At 40.6% G+C, this 18,254-nt stretch overlaps 1 protein-coding gene across 1 annotated transcript; it reads right to left on the reverse strand.

Moving 5' to 3' along the window:
• Positions 1–3,698: 3,698 nt before the first annotated feature.
• Positions 3,699–16,033, reverse strand: MED6 (mediator complex subunit 6). Its single transcript, XM_064714766.1, has 8 exons — positions 15,904–16,033; positions 9,948–10,107; positions 8,851–8,942; positions 6,601–6,683; positions 5,797–5,905; positions 5,227–5,342; positions 4,588–4,615; positions 3,699–4,202 (listed from the first exon to the last, which is right to left on the reverse strand). The coding sequence occupies exons 1-8, from the start codon at positions 15,923–15,925 to the stop codon at positions 4,075–4,077; spliced, it is 738 nt and encodes a 245-aa protein (XP_064570836.1). The 5' UTR covers positions 15,926–16,033; the 3' UTR covers positions 3,699–4,074.
• Between the last annotated feature and the right edge of the window lie 2,221 nt (positions 16,034–18,254).

The following is an 18,254-nucleotide window of genomic DNA, read 5'->3' on the forward strand; positions in this document are numbered from 1 at the left end:
TACACTACCTCAGTTTAAAGGAATGAATATAGGATGCCTGCTTCTATTAGGATCCATCTAGGAAGATCTTTCTAGATATCCATCCAAACTCATGACCTATGTATTTTAGCCTTAGATTTTTTTCCTATTGGTTTTAAAATTATTTAAACTGTTTCTCGTGAGGTCTTTTATGGGCAGCTAGCTGTTGAATGCTTGTCCACTATTTTTCAATTATCAGTTTGCATTTCAGTATTGAGTATCACATCAGATTACGTCTCTTGAAATAAATATAACTCAGACCACAGTAATGGAAAAATCCTGTTACATAATCTGTGTGCAGTCTGTAGTGCTATTTTTACATACAAACTTCTGCTGTGCAATCACTGCTTAAGTTATACAAAAGACCCTACTAAATCACTCAGCCAATTTGCAATAGCCATGCCTTACCACCCCTTCCATCCCTCGACATGAACTTGCCTACTACTTACTTTCTCTTTTAATATAAACATAGCTATACAGTTAAAAGTAGAAAATACTCAGGTCTCAAAGTATTAGTATAAAGCTAATCTCTCCCCTTTGCCTCGTCCCTCCTATTGCTTATACCCTTCTTGCTCCAAGAACAGCTTGCTCTGGCAAACAGAACGTAATGACTGACCAGATGGCATCTAACTTTCTTTCCTAGGAAAGGGCTACCAAAATACGAAGTATGGGGGCAGAGTGGCAAAGAGGAATGTGCGAGACCAACATATAGCCTGGTCAGACCTTACTTAATGAAAAGATGACAGACAGTATTTCTGCTGCACCTGAGATACCATTAGCTTTACACAGTAAACTGAGGCACACAGAGGGCCCCTCTCCTACAATCTGGCTGGATTTTTGCATGCATTTGTACACATACACACACGTACATACAAATATGCATTGCTGTTCATGGGTATGCAAACATTTATCTGTACTTTCAGGCTCTGAGGAGAATTGTTTCAGCTACAGTTCCAGGTATTTTTCAGCTCCTCCTACTCCATGATTTAGGCAAAGTAAAGCCCTTTTGAAGTCTAAATGGTTATTAACTAAGAGCAAAAAGTAGAGATAGTTCTGTTCATCTAAATCTCTCCTTTATACAGAAGAAAGTGATGCACAAACAGATTTCAGAAGTGCTTGCTTCTTTCCCTTTTATCTACAAGCTAGAAATACTGAACATCCTTGGGAAGGACTTTGGACTTCAGAGTCAGACTCTATACCAAGAGAGAAAAGGTTTAGATTCTCATGCTCTGAAAAACATTACTGACAAGAATCTGCTTAACATTTCACCAGTAATAACTGACATAATGTCACTTCAGTAAATTAATAGCTCACTTAAGTGATGAAATTATTGTTGAATATCTGGTCAGTGAGTAACAGAAGCAGATCTTTCAGTTCCTCATACGGCAAACCTTCAGCACTGGACAGCTACTAGAAATCAACATACTGGTAACATCTCTTACTGTTTTAAAATGTAGTTTGCTTAGGGAAAGATCATTCCCCTGGAAAAGGTTGCTCACATTCAAATGCTTGTTTCATGAATGGAAGCCATTTGCTATCCTCTCAATAGCTTAGATGCTGGCACTTGAACTCAGACGGGATCAGACCAGGAATCCATCCCTTTTAACGCCCTTTGACACCAGCCAACACCAGGCATTTCTGCAGAAGACAGAAAGGCTGCTGATATAAATGTGAGGACAGTCTGCCTCTTCATGTTCCACCCTTATCTCTGATCAGCTCAAATTCTGAGCATGGAGTATAATGGTTCAGTCCAAATGTAACTCCAATTCACTTTCATTTACACGTCCCTCTCTTCTTGTACTACAAGACAGGAGTCCTCTACTTTCCTATTTGTTTCACTACTCAGTTTTATAAATACTTAATATTTGTCTTCCCAGGGCCATCATAGGAGAAACTCTGTCCTACTCATTTTACTGCCATTAATCAAACCCTTCTACTTTAGGGAAATTCCTTTTCAGACATTGACTTGCACAACACACTTTATTTCAGGTGAAGTCCAGTGACTGATAGAATATTTTGCTCATACTATATTGCAGCATGCATTTTTTGCCACAGATGTATATGCCTTCACCAATAAGCAAGCTTTCTTCTGCTAGTAGTGTTAAATATTTCCTTGGTGCATGAATAGATAATTTTCTCCATTAAAAAAACAAACAAACAAACAAACAAACAACCACCAAAGCACCAAAGAAAAAAAAAAACAAAAAAACCCCACACAACTGAAGCCCAATACCCTAGATCTTCATTAAGTGCAGTCTGTCATTTGTCTTGCTAACTTTTCCCAAATTACATACAGGTTCTCAGCTCATTTAATGGCCATTTCCAAGGACTTTATTCTGGCCATCAACAGCAAGGAATGCTGAGGTGCCTCACCATTCATGTCTTATTTCTGAAAATCCTGCATTTCCTTCATGGGGGTGGATAAGGGAATGGCTTTTGTGCTTCTTCTACTACTTGCTTTCAGAGGCATTTCTATAATACAAGAAAGAATGAAACCCCTTTTGTTCGAAGTATATTCACACCACCTTGTCTGGTTTTGAGCAACCAAGAGTAACTGCTTTCTATATTTTCACTTGACCTGATAGTCACACTATTTTCTTATCTACTTTTATCAACATTTTGAGAAATGGCTGTTCAAACCTGATCCAGGCGTGAAATAAACCTAATACACACTCAAGTACATGAATATATGAATTTCAGATCTGTATCTGCATTAACTGAGAACAGCTATTGGCATATCTGCATCTTTTAACATTTCCGCTTTGGATTATATGACAAAACTGACATGGATCTTTCTGTCATTCAGTAATAAACAGATCTGACTGGAGAGCTAAGCTACTGAAAAAGAGTGTCTTGTAACCTGAAGATAAATTTGACACAGCTATCTAAGCGTACTTTAGTCTTTCTGCCTATCTACATTTTGGTTGCTGTGCACAAACCTTTTTCTTGCTAACTACAGTTTACTTACTGAAAACAGGTGACAGTTGTGGAAAGAAAGCAAACTATTTCAAGATTCACTCCATTACTTCAGTGAAAAACCAAAACCAAACCAATAGTAGTTTCTTTTCAACAGATTATTTCTATTTTTTCTGAGAAAAAAAAAGGTCTATGTAAGCAATATGCTTAAATAAGTGTATAGGTGTCAGTGATGTTTCTCTTCCACTGTCCCATTTCCGCGAGTCTGGAAGGCACATGCCTAATAAAGGCACAAGGAAGTGCCAGGAGCACAGAGGAAGAGACATGATTGATATATTTGAGTTACAGTGGAAAATTAGAAATATAAACAGCTTCACTGAGTGTGCAACATCAAGAAATCTTAGCCTGTTTTACACCATAAATCTCTCTCCCAAAACACTAACTTGCATAATAAACTATCAGCTTAACCATTAAGTAAAATCCTTGTCCAAGAATATCTAGAAACTGAGACCCTCCTGACATCTAACTACAAGGATTTGAGGGTCCAGTCAGCAAATCTTCTATCTTTACCCCAAGCACACTAGAGGCACAGCAATTTGTAGTGGGTAACCTAACTTTTCTTCCTCAGAATAGAAGACATAGAAGACAACACACTCCAATGTCCAAGCAAAAAAAAAAAAAAAAAAAAAAAAAAAAAAAAAAAAAGAGCTGCCAGCATATATGATGTATTTTGCTACTAAAAAGGTATACATTTAAGAAAAGCCTTCCACCAGCCAGGAATTTTATTTGCCAAGAATTCCAATTCCTTTTTATATATAAAAGTTTTTTTTCTTTTTACATAGGAAACCTAGACACAAAGGATGCAGGAGTTTGTAAAGTCTTCAGGAGGCTGCTGAACATGTCCATGTAAAAACCATTCTCAGAAGTCAGCATTCAAAATAAGACAATGACTGCCTCCTTTGAGGCATCTCACATCCTGACATTAACATCTGCATGAGAGGTTTTTACAGAAAAAGCTGTTACAGGGATCTCAGTCCCTGAATTATCAGTCTCAGTGGAAGAGCTTAAATATAAAGAAGAGAGCAAGAATCCTATGTTTTCTAGGTTCTGACAAATCCAGATGTGCAATAGATTCTTCCTTCACTGGAGTCTCATTCGTTTTTCAGGTGGTCCTTTAGCACCAGCACTCTGAGCATTCTTTACAGTCTCTTTTTCCTCTGTCTTGACAGCTTCAGGCACTGGTTCTGGTTCCTTCTTGATTTGATCCACTAAAGACGTAACAGCAAAAGAAAGTTAAACCTCTGAATTTCATTCCTAAAACACTGTTCAGAGTATTTAGAAAATATTGTTAATGCCACAAAGGCAACATTAATATCAAAGGTGTAAGAATGATAAGCAGAGAATAAATTCATACTTATATCAGTTAAAAGGTGGAAAAGATTGAAGTGATACAGTTCATGCATTTCCTGTTTGGAGGTTGCCTATGATCAACTCAAAGTCTCTACTCTGACCCATTACTTTGCACAATTTGGTAATACCAGAATTCCAAACCATCTCACAGCAGTAGCAGCAAGAGCTTACATGGCAACTGAAGGATAAGATACTGCATACAGAGTCTATTTTTTAAGTCTTGTGAAAATATTACAGTTTTACCTGGGACAGGCTTTTCTCCAGGCTTTTGCTGTGAGGGAAGAAAAAAAACCAACACATCAGTGGAACCAAAGTTGTAATTCTCAACACTTCCTGCCATTAATTTAGGATTTAAATGCAAGCAACACACTCTTATATTTAAGAGGTGAGGGTGGAATGGGTCCCTAAATACACTTTAAATAAAATCCAGTTAATATTTTATAACATCCAGTTTTTCCTCTGACAAATGAAAAACATTAAAGACAAAAATATGCAGTTAGCTAGTCTTTCCCAGGACTGGCTGAGGAGCACTTTTGTGAGACGCTGTAAACCTAATTTCCTTTGCTCCCAAGCAGAAGACTTAGTGGAACAAATGGCTACCAAAGACAATCAGAGGTAACCACAAAAACTTCACAGAATGCCAAGAATTTCCATGCTAACTAGCGAGTCTCTAGAACAATGGTTTTGCCAAGGCCTTAATGACTCCAGTGATTACAAATGGAGATCCTACACACTATTATGAGCCTTCCATGTCAAGTTTATGATCTAATCCATGTTACTATTGCAGAAATACACAAAATTCCCATTCAGTTTCCCCTGTTTAAATACCTATGTCTTTTAAGTTCTAAGTTACAGTAAAACTGTGGCTTTTGCGTGTCATACCTGGACAAATCTGGGTGGAAACTTTTGTCTTAGGTCTAAGAGCAAAGCATCTACTCGTTGTCTTTGGAAAATAGAGCTTGGTTCTTCTTTCTTCTTGGCTTTTGGTTTAGTTTTCTCTGCAAGTCACAGAAATATCAGAGAAAGATATATTGAAATTCATTTTCTCTTAGCAGCTCTTTGTTGTATGACAAGTTGGTATTTGTCTCTCCTCTGAACTTTTCCTCCATTTTCTTACTGACATAGGTTATTTTTTTTTTGGTGGAAGACAGATTAAGGATGATTCTTACCTCCTGACAAACTGATTTGCTTCTGAAAATGTGTTTTGGTCCCCAGTGGGTTCAAGAGTTGCCCCCTTTGTTGACACACAGTTCATTATTGTCATCTCCCACCTATGCCTCGATGTTCATTCCCACCAGCACAGAAGGGCAAAATTCCTTTTACCTGGTAGAGAGCCCTAACTTACCCTTCAGAAACTTCATCTCACTTGTCCACCATCACTGTGCATTGCCTCAAGCTTTCCCCTACATTCCTTTCCTCTCCCAAAGTATGCAGGAGAAAGAGCAATCATACCTCGTTCTTCCTCGTCTTTGAAATGCCACCAGTAGCCCTTGGATGGGTGATAGCGACAGTAGGACATAGCTTCTTCAAAAGCAGACTGAATTCCATGCACTGCAGTGAGCTTTCAGGACAAGAATGTAAGGCATTGAGTTCACAACTCAGGGAGAAAACACAATGTAAATTTTTGAATTAACACTCTGTATTCATTTTTGTTCTGAGAAGGGAACTTGGAATATCTAGATTTGGACTCAGAATGTAATTTCTTTAACAGGTTCTCACAAGGCTCTTCTGGAGTGCTTTTATAAACTGACAGAGAAAAACTTGCCAAAAACCAATAATTTACAAGAACAGAAGGAATCAAAATAAACTTGAGCATCCAATTTAAGAAGAAATACCACATCAATTAAAAACACAAGCCTCATTTAAAAATAAATATAATATTAGCTTAACATTACCTTTCCAAAGCAAGCTTCACTGATTATGTATTTAATTACTACTTCATATATATGTCAAATAATTTTAAAATTTTGATTATTCAAACTTCACGCTGTTCTGCCAATTGTGTAGCTTTGCTTATTCTGATCCCTCATCCTTAATGTATCCTAGTTTCTGGGCAATACTGCACTCTCACAAGAACTTGCATTTTCATGTGGGATGCACACAATATTAATCAGTGGGGTTTGTTTTAAGTTACTGCACCCTTACTACACGAGATCTTTCCTCAGAATAGTGAAGGAGATATTTAAACAGCCTGGGGGACAACCAAAAGTAAAAATGGATATAAACCAGTGTGCATCAAATGCACAGAACACTTACAACTCTGGAGTTAATGACAGATCCCAAGTCAGGTGCTTGATAAATCACTCCAGCAATAATGTAGTAGTCAGCCAATGGCATAACTGTGGGAAGGAAGAGAAGAAAAACATGGAATCAATTTCAAGCTCTGGCTGAAGACTGTGTATTTGTTGCTGAATTTCAGTCATAGCAGCGACTGAGAAATTGCAGTATTTCTCTTAACACAAAATTTTCTCCTGTTAACCTTTTCCTTCAAGGTGCTTTATTTGCACCTTAGACACAGACTGATAAGGAGAGAAAAAAACAATGTCTGCTTTACAGATAGAAAAGCATGTGCTGTGAAGTCCTGTCCTATTGCAAGCAAATGATTTGCTTCACAGAACTGGGGTTTTCAGAGTACACTAGAGCTACTACTAGTCAAGTGAACTGCTCTGGAAGTAATTCCACTAGCCTTGGCTACCAATAGAAGCCCACTACAATGTAAGATATCATTGTTCTGGACTCAGTTTTCTCTAACTTCTACAATCCTCTCAGCTAGATTTCCCAGACCCAATGGAGTGAAGCACACACAGAGCATGCTTTTCTAAATTAGTAACATTCTGCCAAAAAAGACTACCTTCCAAAGGCATTTGCTAAATCAGATTTGGAACTTCTACTGCCCAATCAAAAAGTCTTGTTCATTAGAGCTGCAGTGCAGAGGAACATTACAGTTGCCTCTGTAACTCTGCCAAACATTGTTCAATTGAGAAACCATAGCAATGCTCCCAGCTTCACATTCCTAAGGACATTACCTGTGCACATGTGTTCCAGTTCCTCCATCTCTACTAACAATTCATCCAGTACTTGCATTTTATGAAGCATGGACACCTACTTAAATTAGCAGTCCCAGACAGCTGGGTGCATATTACAGCCAGTACCCACTTCTCCTTGAAAAAAGAAGGATGCTTAGTACTTCCTTACAAATGGAGCAAGACACAGAACTGCAGTTTTATTGTCTCTCAGCTCTGTACGAGGGCCTACTCTCCTAGACAGGCAACTCTCCCTAATCATTGATCTAAAGATTTTTCTAATGTCACTTCAAACAGTCTTTAAGAATTTCAAATATAAATACTTGTGTTTTAAAAACACACAGAAGTCATGAGATAAGCCTGCATCAGTTGTATTTGAGTATTCCACACTAGCTATGAACTCTATAATTCTCAGTTTAACATCCCCATTCCCATGTCTCATTTTTGTACCCTGATGAAATAAAACACATGGTAGCATCTCAGCTAGGGAACTATGCAACTCAATTAAGGTACCCAGCACAAACTTTACAGTCACAGTGGGAAAACAGTTACGTTCCACCAAACATACATCTGCCTTACAGCATAAGTCCAAACACACATACTGTGGGTAGCTCCAACTCCAGTCTCAATCTGAAAGGCGTCAAAGCCAGAAATTAACGGCTGTATAATAATTCTATACTCACTTTTAGAAGTTATGTTGAAAATCTCTAATAAAGAAATAAAACAACATGCTAAAGAATCAATCATACATGTTTTCTCAATTTGGAACTGCAATGTAAATAGACTGTTATCTGATATAAGCAAATAAGAAACATTACAAGATAAGGCAAAGCCCTGTAAAGACCAAAATGCATATACAGAACCTAAACCCCTAACAAAAAGAACAAATAATTAGCACTAACCCTGCCTTTCTTTCCTACAAAGCTTATTCTGAAACAACCTAAATTATGTTATGTGAAGATGAGGTAAACAGATAGGATAATCCAATAAATATTGAAATGTGGCTACATGTTTGATTAATCACACATACACAAACAAACTCAAGGTTAAAAAGGAATAACAAAGCCAGTTGCATGCAGATGGGGAAAAAAAGCTAAGGTGTTTGATTTAAAAACTGGAAAATAACACTGTAGGAAGGAATGGTGCTGTTACCACAAGAAGATATGGACACTCTTGCATGGCCTAACAGATAAATGGAATGAATGCTATTAGCAATTTCCCATAGGAAAATGTAGCACAGGGCAGCACTCTCCCATTTGCTGTTCCCATTTCCCCACAAGATGGCACTCCCTGCTGCTGGCACACTGCAGGGAACTGCTGCAGAAAGGATCTCCCCACCACAAAGCCTCATACCCTCCTCCCCGTTAGACTGGAGATTAAGAGAGAAAAGAGGAAGCAGAAATGCTTAGACACAATTTAGGAACTGATAAAAACAACGGACTGATTTGGCTTCTCAACAGGGGCAAGAAGTGAGCAACGGTACCTTGTGTTGGGGATTGCCTTTGCTGCTTTCGGATAATGAAGAGAATGGGCTCTTGAGCATGGAGAAGGATGTACTCCACTCCAACCATCTGGCTGAGAAAGAAACAACCAGAGTAAGCATTTTCCTCCAAGTAAAATCTGTAGCACATGAAGAGTGACTAAAGGGCCGAGCAATAAACCAACAAAGTTCTGATGCTTTGAAACCTCTTTATAATGTGCAATAAATAAAGGCAAAGGATTTTCCTGAGCTATCAAATCCTAGGTGCATTGACAAAGAGAATTATACTGTGACACAACACAAGTAGACTATATCAGCAACAGATAAATAGCAAGAAAGTTAACAATCTATCATCATGGAGATGTCATTTAAATACAGCAACAAAGAACTGGTATGTGATGTGACCATCTGTGTGTCTGATGTAAAGGCCTCTCTGCAATCACACTGAACACAAGTGACGTTACCAACGGACTTCTAGCTCTGATTGCAAACTCCCCATCATATTGTGGAGTCTTTAAATAGTTCTCAAACAACTTGCTTGTGCTCAGCATAGCAGATGGGGAACTGAAAAGAAAGTTAACTTGCACATGCAATCTCAATACACAACCATATGCGATCAGTTTATTTACAACACTCACTGCTCTTATTATCCACACTAAAAAGCCAGCTCTTAGGAGGAGTTATGTACTAATTATGGCACACAGCCAGCAGTATATGGAAACACAAACTATTTATGAACTCAAAGTATCCCCTAACATAAACTCTATTCACTGCAGAAAAAACATTTAACTACATTACACTACTCAGGTGCTGTTGAGGAGGGAGAATGAGAGAAGACAGCTTTTCTATGTCAGAGAAATATCTAAAGGGTTTACTGGAATCTCAAAAGATACACAGAATCCTTCAAGCTTAACACCTCCTTGAGACGGCAGAAGAAGTAGAAAACATCCAAATACAGAAAAAGCTGGCCTTGCTGGAAAGTGGTGGGACTAAAAACAGAACAGAATGAGCTTTCCAGCATGCTTCCATTCAGTCACCAAAGCCTCTGAACGGAGGGACAAGGGATACTGCACATCAACCAGATGCAAATTACAACTTACTTCAAATGGTCCAGGGTCATCCTCTGCATTTTGACGACTTCATTGTTACATGTTCGGTCATAGAAAGGGTTACTTCGCTCTGAGAAATAGTCCAACACACTCCCATTGTTTAATATTGGAATCCAGGAGCTGTCAACCCAGGAAATCCCCAACAGATTATCTGGGAAAATAAACCTACATTGAGTATCAAAGCAGTCAAAACCACTGCAAATACATCCAAGAGTAAATTGACAGCAGTTAACAATTACAGCAGAGAAAGGAGATGGAACACAAACACACCGGTTAAGAAGAAAGAAGAATTTCATAGAGTTCAAATAATAATTGATAACCTTTAATCTTCTGCAGGTTTCTTAGCAGCATACAAAAACAAACAAAACAAACAAAAAAATCCCAACACAACCCAAAAAACAACAGCAAACACAAAGATGCTATCTTTGGGCAGATGCTTCCCAGTAACCTTAAACAAGAGAGATTCTAGTCCCGACTATAAAATTAATCTGCCAAATTGCCTACAGCAAATTCCTTGTTCCATAACTCAGTGGATATTACGGGTATCAAACTACTGAACACTAACAATTATATAAAAAAGCAAGCTTTTAAAATGGACATACTTTATAAGCTACAAGGCATAATAGGCCAGTTAAATTCTTACAGATTTAGGGAAATATGAATTAAAGTCCCTGCATTTTGTTATCACGCTGCAGCAAAATGTTCTTCAGGCACAGCAAAGAAACCAGTGTCAACAACCAGTTGCTGGTTGTTCCACAGGCAACACATTTGCTAACACTGGAGATGCAGGAGGAACCTTGGAAAAAAACTCTGAAATTCACTGATATTAAATCACAGCAGCAGCAAACAGAATTTCCTAGACACAAGAAAGCAGGAAGAGACATGCATTGTTTAGATTAAAAAAACCCCTAAGTGATGAGAAATTATTGACGACTGACTGAAGATCTCAAATTCCCTCCTCACAGGAATCACTCCCTAAAGTTCACGCATTATATGCATACCCTGAACTCCCAGTTATCATTCCAATGAGAATATTTTATTTTACTTCTGTGACAATTCAGCATGCTCAAGGATCATCAGATCACTTTCAAAAATGTCAGCTCATACACTACTAGCAGCTTCTCCGAGGAAGCGTTATAAAGCAACACTACATGCTTAGCAAACCAGGGAAAATGCAACAGAAATAGCTACATGTAAACCATTTTTCCTTGCTAATGTCAGAATTTTTAGGCCAACTGTTTCATGCAAGGCAGGGAAAGGGATGGAGAAGTCTAGAGACATTCAAGTTATTTCACATACACTATTCTCTCTCCTCACTACAGAAAAGGAAATCTCAGAAACACAGCACTAAGATCCCTTATTAAGCACCCAAGTCGTGGTAATGCTGTTTATTCCAAATGCCATTCAAATCCAAAAGAGCTCGCTTTTCAAAAAATCTTAAAATCTTAAGCACTTGCATTCTTCGCATAATAAGCTCTCACATTACACTTCAAATACAAACTTTCTTTGTTTGTATGATTAACAATACCTGCATTTCTCAGAGGATTGTCAAGTGAGCTTTAGAGATACATATATTTATATATATATATATATAGCTATCATGCAGTATATAGACTGATAAATGTATTGTCAAATGGAATATAAAGTTGGATTCTAACACTCAATTATGCACAGCTGCTTAGTGCCAGTATTTATAATTGCCTTTGTAACTAGCAAGATTGCTCTCTGTCCCGTCTCGGCTGTTCCAATGGCCTGGAAAGGCTCTGGATGGCCTTGGGGCAGCCCGTGCTCCAAAGGACGAAAGGAGTCTTCAGGTTTTTCAGTTCTTCAGAGTTGTTTATTAATTCTTATCTACAATATTTACTCCTGGCCCGACAGAGGTCCGCACAGCAAGCCAGCCATGAGCACACTGACTGCCCTCGGGGCGGTCACTTATCTTTATACCAAATACTACGCGTAAGATATTTACCTTTTCTCCCCAATACCTTTCACCCTTATTGACAAGTGCACATTCAGTAAGAACCAATCTCAAAGTGCCACCATCACCATCCAAGATGGATGACAAGAAGGAGGACAGGACACGCCCTAATTCCTTCATCTTGTCCCCATAGAACCCCCCTGTACCGAGATTCTAAAACCTGTGTTTCACACTATAATTAATCTATCCCTTCACCACTTATCCCCGTGTGATCCTCCCATCCTCATACAGGTGTTACATCCTGTGCAGGATCAAAGTCTAACCACCAAACACTTCTGGCAACGTTCCAGGACCTCCGAGCCCCCCAAGGGTTGTCTCAGTGACTCTGCACATCAGGAATGTGCAGAGTCACATTTTATCCTGCACATCAGGAAAGATGTGCTGAGTTCCCACAGCTCTCTTAACTATTCTTGGGAAGAGGAGAGGAAGAATAAAACAAACCATGAACCTGGCATAGCTGTCCTACTGAAGGGTGTACTGTTTATTTTGGGTAAAAGAAAGGATGGCGCTCCTGCTTCCCTGTTCCTTTCAGAAATAGGACATCTTGTGCAAAGCACTTCTTGTGGAATTTGCATCACAGATACAAAAGTAAAGTGCTTGTGACAATACTGCCAATCTGTCATGATTTTCAAGACAATTTGGAACACAAGCCAGCAATCCATGGCAAAAAAGAAGAGTAATTCACACAATGTGCTGAACCTGGCCTTATTGGCTAGGTAGCCCAGCACTATGCTCTGACAAAGCAAGAGGAACAGTAAAGTAGCCTGACATGGTACTGGGTTTGCCTGACCAGGTTTGGTAGGCAGAGTTACAGGGGTGGCTTCAGTGAGAAGCTGCTGGAAGCTCCCCCACGTCCTAGAGAGACAAGCACAGACCATAAGGTGGCTGTCCCCCTCAGTGGAGCAGAGATCCAGCTGCAGCCCCTGGAGCAGCCCCCACTGGAGCAGGTGGATGCCCGAGGGAGAATGTCACCTCGTGGGAAGCCACGCTGGTGCAGGCTCCTGACAGGACCTCTGGTCCCTTGGACAGAGGAGGCCAAGCTGGAGCAGGTTTGCTGGCAGGAGTTGTGACCCTCTGGGGAAGCCGTGCTGGAGCACTTTGTTCACATTTCTCCCGATGCCGAGCACAACACAGGCCAGGCCAAGCAGCCCCACGAGCTGCCAGGCCTGCAGAGCTGCAAGGTCGTGTTCACCTGGCAAAGCAGCCTCAAAGCTGGCCCAGAGGGTAAGGCAGGTCAGAGGCCATGCTCACTGTGACACAATGGGCACTGGTCCATCCTGACCCAGCTCTGGGTGCTGCAGAAATCTTGGTAATTTTGGAAAAGTGAGGGATTGCCTGTGTAACCAAGATAACCATCCTGCACAGAAGGTCCTTAAAAACTGTGAGCAGGTTGGTTTAAGTGCTGAATATTGATCGGCATTATTACTTCTGCCAATTTCAGACACCAAGATGGATTAAACAAAATTTCTTGATGACCTGTATTTTAGACCACACATGGCCTGACTTCAAAAATTTGTGGAGATAAAATATTTTAATACTCTTGGATTGGTGAAAATGCAGTTGTTGTAGTTTCAGTAATATCTATTTTGAATTTAAATGATAGTCCCACATGATGGTAGACCCAAAGGGATACACAGCAAAATTACACAATTTTTCAGAGCTGCAAAATTCCGGATTTTTCATCACTAGTTTTGATGTGTCATGCAGAGAAATCTGGGATGGTTTTTCATAGGTAGACCCATTGATCATCCAACACTCTACCTTAATTTCTAACCTTCCTGTTCCCCAAATTCAGGGAACATTATTATCAGCTTCACCCCTACCCGAGTCCCATTCATTTTTTAAGTACTTAATCAAAGTGGCTAGGCTTAAATCTGCTTTACTGGAATGTCTCAGCTTTTGGAAACTATCATGTTGACTAATACCCTAACTGGGGGAGTTATGCAGGCTATATTCAATACCTGTTTACAGTGAAGAAGAAGAGAATGGTCCTAAAGAAGGTGAAAGGAGAGCAACAGGCAGGGGGCACTGGGGTCTGACAGGGCTCCCACCCTTGGCCTGAATCAATGTACTCTTGGCAGGCAGGAAGGAACAATTAGAGGTAAACATTATTTCTGACTATGAGGGGACTGGTGGAAAACATCAAGGCATTCTTGGCAGATCTCATAGCTCCAGTACAACCAGAAAATGGAACAGACTTCTGTATCAACAGCAGAGCCACACATCCAGTAATAAAGAGAGGCAAGGCCCTGCTTAGTAAAGTTACAATACAGATTGCTGGGGCAATGGGAAAAAGGGTTTTATGGCCATTTTTACAGCTCATGATCCGTCCCAATTGGACATATTAAACTGACTCATGAATTTCTATATGCTACAATGTCCTCTTCTACTGTCAGGACAAGACTTACCCTGCAAGCTGAATGCTCAAGTAACTTTTTCTGAGCACTGTGTATAGCTATGCATCTCAAAGAAAAAGGCATGGAAAGCTCAAATCTGCTTACCAATGAACCAGACCTCAAAGGAACCTGAAAAGGACATCCTGGACACAGTACTGTTTGCTGCTCAGAGTATCAATATGAACGTAATACCTGTAAAGAAGCCTTGTTCTCAGACATATAGGCTGGTACAATATTTAAGAGCAGTCAATCAGATATCTCAACTCTGTTGTGTAGATGTGCTTCTTCTACCAGGTTAAAAAGTGCATTTTGGAACAACAGCATTGGAGAAATTAATGGAAGACTGTCTCCTGTGGGAGGGATCCCACCATGGAGCAGTGAAGGCTGTCAAGAGTTCTCCTGATGAGGAGGACAGAGTGACAGTGTCAACACACATGGACTGATCACAACCCCATTCCCTGTTCACCTTTGCTGCTTGGGGGAGAGAAGTCAGAGAATTTCAGAGTGAAGTTAAGCCCAGGAAGAAGGGAGTGGCACAGGTGTCTGTAAGATACCTACATAGTATTTTGAACTATATGAGATAAAAGACTTTGAGGGAGCTTAAATTATCTGGAGTAAGACAGAAGGTTCTCACATCAGCTAATAATTTAATACAGGACTCCTCCATTAATTGTCTACATAGTTCCTTTGTGTAATCTCAAACAAGGCAGTCAAAAAAACACACAGGATAACACATAACCATTAAGAATTTGAAGACAAAAAAGGAGAAAACATCTGGGGCATTCTCAAAACTGACCCGTCATGAGATTTTCTTAAATACCTGCTCTTGTTCATTCTCTGAGACTCCATGCTTCTGATGTTATTTCATCCAGAAACTCTTATGGAGAAAAATAACTTCCTTTCCTGTGGCCTCTGAACCCCCACTTCTCTGAAAGCTCAAATTCTTCACAACAATTTAACTTCTACTTTGTTTACAACATACTCTTTAATACCTCAGTCAAATATCAGTTCTTTAAAACATAATTTCTCTTAATTCATATCCCTGATTCCACACCTCCACACCTAAATGTTTTTTGTTACTTCAGCTTTCTTTCCGACTTTGCTAACACCTGGCCTGCCTCACCACATCCACCTGAAGTGCTCTTAAGATTACCAGCCCCACTCGCTGCTCCGGTCCTGTGCAAGTCCCACACACACGCCAGGGCTTCCCACTTTCTCCCACACTTCAGAGCGGGAACTCTCTTTTTTAGCTGCTCCCTTACGTCGCCATCTCATCGCAGGACCTCTTTATCCCCCCTGAAAAGGCAGAGTCTACCACAAGGAAGCTTGTTTTCCCCAGGCGGCCTGCTCACATGCTCGCAGCCTTCCGCGCATCCAAGAAAACTGCTTTTTGGGCAGCTTCACTGGCCGGCCGTTCCAGCTTCCAAGGACCGTCACACCACCACACCGACTCCCTCCTGCGGCCGCCCCGCCGAGGGCTCTGCCCCGCGGGCGGAGCTGAGCCCAGGCCGGCGAGCAGAGCCCCGAAGCCGCGGGGTGCGAGCCCCGAGCGCCGCCCGAGCCCCGGGCCTACCTCGGATGTCCACAGCCGCCATGGCCGCACGGAGCACGTCCGGAACGGGGCAGGGCGGGGCGGCGCGCAGGAAGCGGCCTTGGAGCGGGGAGGCGGGGCCGGCGGGAGGCGGGGCCGGCGGGAGGGGAGGCGGGGCCGGCAGGGCCGGCGGAGAGGCGGTTGCCGTGTGCCCGGAGAACGCCCCTTGTCCCGACCCTTGGTCGCTGGGCAGGGAAACACCTCCCTGACGCGAAGGGTTGTGCTGGAGCGGCGTCCTACCACAAATAATAGAGAGCTGCGCTTCGCCTGAGTGGTGCATAACCAGAACGACGGCGCCAGTGCCGAAAATTGACATGCTCGTTCGGAGCTGTTTGCTCAAAAGGGGAGATATCAGGGTTTTGCAGTCGCTTTCACCTGACCTTGGCCGGTCACTTTCAAAGTGAAAAAGATGTGGGCCACAGGTTGCTGCTCAGCATCACATCTATCCAGCTTGAGCTGGCTGGGGTAGCCCGAATTTAGTTAGCCATGTGGGAATAATAGATGTTATGATCCCAGTCCTGAGGTATGGTCCTTGGCATTTTGACTCTTAAGTGAAATTGTCAGTCATCAGTCATTTAAAGAGTGAAGAACACTCAGTGGGTGGAGGAATATACAAAAAACTGAAGATTAATAAGCTTCTTATTTAGATTGACAACTACAGTCTGCCAATCTCCTGTACATTGTGTCCAATACCCCTATGTCATGTAGCTGTACCTCCAGGCACTCACTGTGCCTGAGCCTCTGCTGCCGAGATCAGCCATCCCCTTGCTGGCAGCAGCAGAGTCTAAGACAGCCTGGAGTTATCACCTTGTTGATGGCACATGGTCATAATTGGTGATGGAATCTCTTGCCCTTCCATTAGAGGCCTGTGTGAAAAAAATATATGAAGTACTTTACTGTGTATGAATTACAGGAAAGGAATATTATTATTGTAAGAGAGCAATCCAGAACTTAGAGCAAAAGAGAGATCATGCTGCTTATTTGCTCTCTATTCAGTCCTCTCATACTAATGCATTAGGAGACAGACTGTAATTGCAAAACCACATACTCTTTTATTTTTTTCTTCCCAGGATTCCTACCTCATTCAATATGTTAAAGTCACTGTATCATTTGTGAATGTTCTTGGATTGTTTTCTGTCAAGAAGAGGTGCCTGCAAAACACTTGCTTTACATGTTTCAGGTGTTGAAAGATGTGAAGGTACCAAGCAAAGGTTACAGAAAGTGACAAGGTCAGACAGAAAAATGATGGTTTGGAAAACTGGACTCTAGTCTTGCCAGTAGTATAGTCATGGATTAGATTAATGAAGTTTTTTCAGACTCAGATTTATAGACGTGCTGAACCCTCAATACACATAAAGTAATGCTGGTCATGCTTTGTGTGTTTTGTAATTCTCTGCACACTGAGAAGGTAGGGTCTCTAAAATCTCTTATAGTTTATTATTCAAAATAAGATTTTTGTAATCTCAGTTCCTCACAGCTGCATCTCTACAAGGCAGGTGATAACAGGGCCCTTGGCTCTGAGTGGTTCATGAAAATTAATTTAATATTATCTGCAAAAATATGAGGGTGGGATGGTAAGTGTTCTGAGAAAATTAATCTTTTTTTCAAAAGAAGATTGTTTAATTGGCAAAGTAAGTAAAAATAAATAAAAAAGATTGAACAGTGGAAGAAAAAGTACTGAACAGAAGTGCACTGTCCAACTGTAGTACTGAATTCAGGAGAAAGCCATGAAAACAGAGTACTTGGTGTCATTTAATAGCATTAAATAGATTAAAATAGATTAAAAATTTAATCTAATTTTAATTTTTCTTTTTTCAATTTCATTATTCCTGGGTCCTTGCCTTTGTCACTGAGATAATATTTTGTGTAATATGTTCTTTTCCATGGGGTAATTCTCATGTGTGCACACTGCAGATCCCATTCATTAGTTAGCTGCTACTGGTTAGCAGTTTCTACCTTTGCCAAACACATTTCTCTAGTGTTATCCACACCAGAACGTTTCAAAATCATACTATGATAGGTTGCCATTCTAAACCAAATACCTCTATGATGCTGTCATGAACAATCCTCCTGGAGGGAAAAATGCCACCAGACATAACAGCCGTCCTTCTGGAGCATCTCTGATGCCCTGTTTCATTCTATTTTTGTGCAAACCATTTCTTTTCAGTAGCAAATGTAAACTTGACCTCTATTTTAATTATTCATGTTGCCCATCTTTCCTGCTGACTCTGCACCTCTCCCTTAGCAAGTATGTCTTCAGATGAGCAAGGGGCTGAAAAGCAAAGATTACTGGGTAGAAAATAATGAGGCTCGATTGCTTACAATGAATTTTC

Source organism: Zonotrichia leucophrys, chromosome 5 (assembly GCF_028769735.1).
Source record: "Zonotrichia leucophrys gambelii isolate GWCS_2022_RI chromosome 5, RI_Zleu_2.0, whole genome shotgun sequence".
NCBI classification, from domain to species: domain Eukaryota; kingdom Metazoa; phylum Chordata; class Aves; order Passeriformes; family Passerellidae; genus Zonotrichia; species Zonotrichia leucophrys.

Coding starts and splice junctions, on each gene's coding strand:
- MED6 (XM_064714766.1), bottom strand. CDS start 15,925: ATGGCGGCTGTGGACATCCGAG. Junction 10,108..15,903: donor GGCGGCTGTGGACATCCGAG/GTAGGCCCGGGG, acceptor TTATTTTCCCAG/ATAATCTGTTGGGGATTTCC. Junction 8,943..9,947: donor ATGACCCTGGACCATTTGAA/GTAAGTTGTAAT, acceptor TTTCTTTCTCAG/CCAGATGGTTGGAGTGGAGT.